Source organism: Enhydra lutris, unplaced genomic scaffold (assembly GCF_002288905.1).
Source record: "Enhydra lutris kenyoni isolate GAN:26980312 unplaced genomic scaffold, ASM228890v2 scaffoldscaffold73, whole genome shotgun sequence".
NCBI lineage: Eukaryota > Metazoa > Chordata > Mammalia > Carnivora > Mustelidae > Enhydra > Enhydra lutris.
Genome location: NW_019154157.1, coordinates 2,637,204 through 2,644,843, shown reverse-complemented (window position 1 = coordinate 2,644,843; position 7,640 = coordinate 2,637,204). Strand labels below are relative to the sequence as shown.

Sequence of the window (7,640 nt, the reverse complement as noted above, 5' to 3'; positions counted from 1 at the left end):
TTCTGAACTCTCCCCTTTAAGGGGAGGCAGGAAATAGAACATTCTTTTTTGGAGGGAAGGGGATTTAATTCTTTAAAAAAAAAAAAAAAAACTAGAATTAGTCAAATACTGATCTGAGGCCCTGCCTGCCGAGGGCCCCGTTCCGGCTTGGCCATGCCCCCCGCAGCAGCCCCCACCTCACCCCGGGAGCCGGGGTGGCACCAAGAGGGCCCAGTGGAAGCCGGCGGCACCCCACCCCCTGCGCCCCCACGCAGCCCCTCCTCAGCGATCCAGCTGGCCGAGGGGGCTGCGGGTGGGCGGGGTGTCACCACCTCAGAAAGTCCCGGATGAGCTTCCAGAGCTTAGTGACCCACAGGTTGACGCCGAGGTCCATCAGGTACTGGATCTCAGGCGTGAGCATGCGACGGCAGAGCTGCGCGTGCCGCTGCCCAATGCTCTTCTTGAGGTTGTAGCCGAGGATGGACTTGGCACCCAGCGGCTGCCAGGGCTGCATGGCCGAGTCCTGGATGGCGGCGGCGTCCACGGCCCTGCCCCCGTCGATGCAGATGCGCCGCATGCGCTCGTTGGCACGCCGCAAGGCGGCCACCTCCCGGGCCATGCGCTCCCGCCCGAACGCCTCCACCTTGCGCCAGAAGCTGGCGTTGAAGTGGCGGTAGAGGCGGGCGTCCAGCACGTTCCAGGCCGTGGCGCGCCGGTACAGCTCCCCGGAGAGGCGCGGCACGGCCGAGGCGCGGCGGGCGTTGAGCTTGAAGTAGAGCACGTCCTCGAGCTGCCAGCACAGCAGGTCCTTGAGCAGCACCAGGGACTCATCGAAGTACTCCTGCAGGAGCACCAGGTGGAAGCGGCGCTCCACCTCCAGGATGTGCTCCTGCACCTGCGGGTCGCCGGGGTCCAGGCTGCTGTCGTAGCCTAGGTCGAAGAAGAGCAGGTTGCGGAGGTAGTGGGCGTTGTAGCCGTTGGGGTCGTAGTAGCGGTCCGGGTCCTGCAAGAACTCGGCCAGCTTGTCGCGGCCCGAGAGCTTCCACGTGAAGGGCACCACCGAACCGAAGTAGTGGAAGGAGGACTCGAAGAGACGGGCGGGGTCGCGGAGCACGGTGATGAACGTGGCGTTGGGCGGCACCAGCCCGCGGACCTCGTCATAGTGGAAGCGCATGTGGTTGCAGATGATGTTGAAGCAGGCACCGGGCCGATAGTCCTGCACCAGGTTGCGAGCGAAGAAGGCTGGGTAGTCGAAGTCGTTGCGGCCGTTAGGGAAGGCGAACTTGAGCCCGTGCTTCTGGCCAAAGCGGAACAGGATGTTGAGCAGCGTGCTGCTGGCCGTCTTGTGCGTCTTCATGAACACGATGTCGCGCCGAGGCTGGCAAGCTCCCGCAGAGCTGTTGGCCGGGGTCTGGGTCTCCGGCTCAGCGGGCTCCGGGGAGCAGGGCGCTGTGCCTTCTGGGGTCCTTCTGTGGACGGAATGGTGGGGAGAGTCTCAGGGGCTGCTGGGGGCCCTCCCGGAGGCAGAACCCCCAGTGCACCGGTGTCTATAAAGATTGGGGCTTGTTGGGGATGGTGGGGAGGAGGGGAGCCAGGACAGGGGACCAGACAGGCCTGCGTCCAGGCTGCGGTGCTTGGGCAGGGTGCTTTGGCCTCTCTGGCCTCACCTTCCTCATCTGTGAAATGGGGGAAATAACAGCCCCTCTGTGATGTTGGTGTGAGGTCCAAGTGTGACAAGCTTGCTGGTTCCTGTCTCATTCCTGGCCATGGCATTGTCTGTTTATCACCAATTAGCAGAGGCTGGACCACAGGAAATTTTGTAGGTTGGTTTTCAACCCAAAATAGTCAATCATTGGTGATTTCCTCTAGTTCGGCTTGATACCACCAGCTAAGAGCACCAACCATGGCAGGCCTGGGCACAGCAGCCCCATGAGGGGATGGGATAGCCTCACGGTTAGGAGCCAGGCCTGGGGCGGGGGGTGGGGGGGTGCAGACAGTCCCCGGTCTGAATCTGGGCCTTGTGTCAGTTGAGTTCTCCTGGACAAGTCACCCCCACCTCCCGGCCCCACTGGAGCCTCAGATGGTGATCAGCCCAGCCCCACACACAGCGTTACTGGGTCCTCATACTTCTATGAGGTAGGCTCTGTTATCATGCCCATTTTACAGAGGACACTGAGGCCCAGCGTTACACAGACAGCTCTGCCCGTAGCACCATTTCTGCCCAGCACAGCATAATGCAGGGCCCAGGGTGCCCCCACACCCCAGACCCCACCCCTCAGCCCCCCAGGAGAGCCACTCACGTGGAGGCCAGGCCAGCGTGCAGTGGGGGGACAGCATAGGAGTACAGCAGCACCAGGAAGCTGGTGAAGAGTGCGCCCAGCACCAGCCCCTTGGCCATGGACACCCAGCGCTTCTTCTGTGGCAGCGGCATCTCAGACACCTGTGGGGTCACAGAGCAGGGCCAAGCATCAGGAGGCCAGCCCTGGGGAGCCCCCATGCCCGCTCCAGGCTTGGCGGGGTCAGGGGCAGCCTTTAACATTGAGACTGCCCTTTGCAGGCTCTGTGGCCCCCCGGCAAGGTCCACGTGAGGACAGAGAGACAAACACAGACACAGCGACAGGGGCACAGACAGAGACGGTGGGCAAAGCCAATACAGAGAGAGACTGGGGGATGGCACAAGAAGAAGGTTCTACTAACTGTTTCGTTTTAATTTTTTTTTTAAGATTTTATTTATTTATTTGTTAGGAAGGGGGGGGCACAAGCAGGGGGAGCAGCGGGCAGAGGGAGAAGCAGTCTCCTCACTGAGCAAGGAGTCCAATGCGGGACTTGATTCTAGGACCCTGAAATCATGACCTGAGCTGAAGGCAGCCAGTTAACTGACTGAGCCACCCAGGTGTCCCTCAGTTTAAGTTTTTAAGGGTAGGGTGGGTACCTGGGTGTCATCAGTTTACTTCATACGTTTTGGGGCTTCATAATGAATTTTTTTCTAAGACAGAAAAGAAGACCCTCTTCCAGTGGCCCGTTCTCCCCTCACCCCAGGCCTGGGGCCAGCACTATTCACAAGGAATCGTTCACTTTTCAAAGACCCAGCCAGTGTCACCTGTTCCCTGTGCCACCCTTTCCAGCTGCCCAGTGAAGGGCTGGCTCCTCAGCTCTTTTCACTGGTCCCTGTGTCCCTGGGTCTCTAGGGCAGGCAGATGGAGAAACTGAAGCTCCGAGTGAGGAAGGAGAGGGTTCAGGTCACCCAGCCAGACCTACCTCCTCTCTCTGGCTGCCAGCAGGCAGGGATGCCCAGATAAATCTGAATTCTAGATAAACAATGAATAAAATTTGTGTAATTTTATTTATTTTTGAAGTTTTTATTTATTTATTTGAGAGAGTGTGTGCGCATGCGCAAGTGTGGAGGACAAAGTGAGGGGGAGAGGATCTGAAGCAGACTCCGTGCTGAGCACAGAGGCCCCCTACGTGGGGCTCGATCCCACGACCACAAGATCACGACCTGAGCCGAAACCAAGAGTTGGGCACTTAATCAATGGAGCTGCCCAGGTGCCCCCAAATTTGTTTAATTTTACTACTGCATAGCACATACTAAAAATTATTCAGCGTTTATCTGAAAATTACATTTAACTGGGTGTCTTTTTTGTTGTTTGTTTTGGGTTTGGGGAGAAGTTTTTGGTCTAGTCTTTTGGTCTAACTGCGGCAACCCTAACAGCGGGGGACTGAGGCATGAACTGTAAGGCAGGTAGTTCGTGCTGAGGGATGGGAGTCCAGGAGAGAGCTGGGGCTTAGGGCACCTTCCTCCCTCCCCTTAGCTGTAAGACCAGAGCACAAAACTTTCCACTCTGGCTCTAACACTCGCGGCATGGGGGCCTTGGGCCTCTGAGGCCACAAGAACTCATGCACGCCACCCCGTGACCACACACACGGCATGTCCCTACCATCCCTGGGGGCAGAGGCTAAGTAGCCTGCCTAGAGGAGGACCCCACATATTTCCCTCTGGGAAAGTTACCCAAGACACCCATAAACCCTTCTTGGAGAAGGGGCACTCCAGGTCCCACCCCACCAGACAGCCCTGAGTCTTCTGCTCATACTCTAGAAATTTCTCATCACAGGAAAGGACATGAGGAAGCAATGTGCAGAGGAAGAAGCTACACAAAAGAGAAGCTAGCCTCCCTCAGGACAATGACACAGCCCTGTTCCCTCTTAGGTGGGCAAGGTGGACAAGGCAGGGGTAAACGAGAACGGGGGAGAATGTTTCTAGAAGGCAGTTCGTCCTAGCAAAAGAGGAAGGTATAAGCTCTCCAAATTCCAATGATTCTATAGAAACACTTCGGCAGAGTCCCACATGGCATGGTGTTAAACTTAAAAAATTAGAAACGACCTCAACGTCCATCAGTGGGGGATGTTACGCAAACTGAGACCTGTTCCAGACGGAGTCCTCTGCACACATTAACAAAACAAGACAGAGCTAAGTGGACTGGCTGAAAACACACCATGATCTAATAATGTGGAAAAAAAAAAAAAAAAGAAACTTCCAGAACACTATGCCCCCAAATCCATTTATGTATACATGTAGTCCCAGAAACAACTGGAGGGCAGTATTCTAAATTTTAACAGCAGTATCCTCTACCTTGCTGGGAAAAGGGGTATATACGGGAATATTTTTCTATATTATGCATTTCTGTAACAACTACTTTTTTAATCCAAAAAAAGGGCAAAATTTTTTCAACATATTTAAATAATAGGTGATAAAGAATGCAGGGTGGGGTAAGGTGGCTAGCCAGTCTGGTCATGGAAGGGGAGGTGCTGACCCCAGGCTGTGGAGGCCCCAAGCCTGTGTTTCAGTCACAGGAACCCCCATGGAGTCCCAGTTTCTCATCTGTAAAATTGGGAAGCTGATAGTCCCCCCCCGCCGCCATCACTGACTCTTTCAGAGACAGAGGAGGCAAAGAAAGCAATTAGCATGTAGTTCTCTCTCAAAGAGTGTTAGCTGTTTCCCTCCTGAGCCCCTGGGGACCTGGTCCTGGTCGTCTCAGTCTTTGTCACCCTCAGGGTGGGCTCAGGCTGCCCAGTCCCAGCACAAAGCAGCTTCATGCATCACGTGCCCCAACTGGGCTCCCATCCTGCTGGGGGACCCAGTAGAAAATAGGGCAGAGCAGTAGGCCCGGCCAGAGCCTCAGACTCCCAGCCCAAACCCTAAGTGGGGCCCTAGGCCTCAGGTTCTCTGGCTTTAAAACACGGAAGGGTAAAATTCCTGCCCTCCCCAGATCCCAGGGCCCACTCCTGCCCCAGCAGCCCCACTCACCAGGGCACTTTCTGGAAATCAGGGAGGCTGAGAGCAGAAGATCTGGGGTGGAGGCCCAGCAGCAGGGGGCAGACCAGCTCCTCAGAACCACCAATCAGGCTCCGCCTAGCCTGGCCCAGGACAGCGCCCCCAACCAGCCCATCACGGCTTCACTCATTCCTTTGTCCACTCTGCCACTTGGGCTTTCTGAAACCATGCCTGCCCTCGGGTTTCACCTTGGAGCCCCTGTTATGAGCCAGGCCCTGGGCAGGGGCTTCTCTAGAGCATCTCACTGATCCTGCTCAGCTATCCCTGGAGGCTAACCTCCTATCACCCACATTTTGCAAATGGGGAAATCAAGGTTCCAGGGAGTGATATGACTTGCCCAGGGTCACTCAGCAAGGCAGGGAGCAGGGCTGGGATTCAGGCCCTAGTCTGTCGGCCTCCAATATAAACCCTACAGCTTTGTCCGTGGCATCCCCCGCCTGGCGTGTCCCAAGCCCAGTCCCAAGCCTGCAGGAAGTGTGTATATGACAAACAGATCGACCACAGGAGGCCAAAGTGTGGCTAATGGGTCTCTGTCCCAGCAGCACAGCAGGGTCTGGCCCCTGTGGGCTGGGCCAGGGCAGCCAGGAGGAAGAGAGGAGAAACAGAGGGCACTTTGGGGCTGGTCCCTACTGTCTCAACAGCCTTCCTGCCTGGCCTCTGTGAACTTGGGCATGCCGCTCAGCCTCCCCATCTTAGTCTCCTCACGTGTACAATGGGCACACAGCACCAAGATCGGGGCAAACAGGGTCCTTGGTAATCACAGGCAGAGTCCCTGGGGAGACCAAACTCCAGACAGGGGCTGGCTGGCAGCCAGAAGCCTAGCGGAGAAGAGTCATGAGACTGAGATTTCAACACCAGGATGCACGTACACAGACAGAGATCAATATACATTAATTATTATTACCATCACTATTGACCAGGGCCCAGGTTCCCAGTCCTCCCATAAGGGAGGAGAGATCCTGTCTGTGCCCAGAGGCAGACAAGCATGAAGGGAACTCATCCCTGCGCTATTGGAGCCTGGCACCTAGTTAATGTTTGGTGAATAACCCCCATGGCCCTCAGGGCAGAAGGGAGCTGCTGCTAACTCAAGGGTGTGAGAGCCACATGTGTGAGTCACACATCCAAGGGCCACCTGGAGCCAGCACCTGGGACCAGGGTCCTGGCATTTGATACCGGGTTCAGCCGTTTCCTTTCTGTAGAAGGAAATCTAGGCAAGGCTGTGTCCCTCTCTGGGTCTTAGATTCTCCTCTAAAATGATGATGCCACCCCCCTGCATAGATGCTCTATTCAGGTCTTCCTCGTCCCACAAGGAAAGAGCCCAGCACAGGGCTGGAGCAGAGCAGACACTGCTGGGCATGGATGGCCATCAGTATAATTAACATCATTATGATTGCCCTCCCAGGGTCCCAGTTAAGGCCCCTTCAAGGTGTGTGCCCCCTTGCCTGTGATGGAGGCTTGCAGTCAGGGGACAGCCCCAGGTCCAAGGCCATGGAGTACCATGGACAATTACACTGTGGCCTGAGCCTCACAGCCTCCAATCGGGAATACAGCATAGCAGGGAGGCTAAGGCTCAGAGAGGGTGGGGTCACCCTCGAGGTCACACAGCACAGCAGCAGCAGACAGAACTAGAACCTGGGTCTTTCTTCCTCTGCCCAAGGTGGTGACAGTCCCAGGCACTCAGGGCCGATGGTCCCTCCCCTTCTATTCCTATCTTTCTTGGTTACCCTAGCGACATCGTCCTCCATCTACGCTGACAGCTGGCTCCAGGCCAGGCCCAGCAATCTTCCTGTTCCGTTGGACCAGCACCCTCTAGAGAACGAAGGAGAAACAGGACTCATCCCCACAGCAGGCACACAGGGAAACCACGCCTGGGATGGTAAACATTCTGTCCTTTGGCGTCACTGCCACAACCAGGCAGGCCTTGGTCCCAGGTGTCCTGCTCCCCCAGGGACCGCTGTGCTGGGGTGGAGGAAGACACACTCACCTTGGGCCTCGGCTGGCTGCCCCTCTCCTCTCCCTGTCTGAGCCACATCTGACTCCCAGGCCGTCTCTGCGGTCACTGGGAAACAGGAACGCTCCAATGACACCCAGCATTGCTCAGCGGGCTCCCTCATGTTCCAGCGCGTGTGAATATTCATGAGTTCCCTCCCTGGGGATAGCAGGTGGCATGTGTCTGTACCCTGCAGGTGCTGCCTGGGCCCTCTGCCAGGGGCACCTTCCGGGTGGTCCCTGACTATCTCTAGACCCCAGCAGCCAGACAGCTCCTTTGTCCCGGGGCTCAGCCAGGTCTTGGGTGTCCTTGCACCAAGGACACAAGCAGCGCAGAGCC

General features: G+C 56.6%; 1 protein-coding gene across 2 annotated transcripts; it reads right to left on the bottom strand.

Moving 5' to 3' along the window:
* Positions 1-304: 304 nt before the first annotated feature.
* LOC111160045 (galactose-3-O-sulfotransferase 1) lies at positions 305-7,430 on the bottom strand. 2 transcript variants are annotated; one of them, XM_022522839.1, is made up of 3 exons: positions 7,296-7,430; positions 2,280-2,419; positions 305-1,448 (listed from the first exon to the last, which is right to left on the bottom strand). In XM_022522839.1, exons 1-3 carry the CDS (start codon positions 7,341-7,343, stop codon positions 305-307), a joined length of 1,332 nt encoding a protein of 443 aa, XP_022378547.1. In that variant the 5' UTR covers positions 7,344-7,430. The 2 variants fall into 2 exon arrangements, with proteins under 2 accessions (XP_022378547.1, XP_022378548.1); XM_022522840.1 differs by lacking the exon at positions 7,296-7,430 and having other exon boundaries at positions 305-1,445; positions 2,280-2,413.
* Between the last annotated feature and the right edge of the window lie 210 nt (positions 7,431-7,640).

Coding starts and splice junctions, on each gene's coding strand:
- LOC111160045 (XM_022522839.1), bottom strand. CDS start 7,343: ATGTGGCTCAGACAGGGAGAGGAGAGGGGCAGCCAGCCGAGGCCCAAG. Junction 2,420..7,295: donor GCAGCCAGCCGAGGCCCAAG/GTGAGTGTGTCT, acceptor GTGACCCCACAG/GTGTCTGAGATGCCGCTGCC. Junction 1,449..2,279: donor CACGCTGGCCTGGCCTCCAC/GTGAGTGGCTCT, acceptor TTCCGTCCACAG/AAGGACCCCAGAAGGCACAG.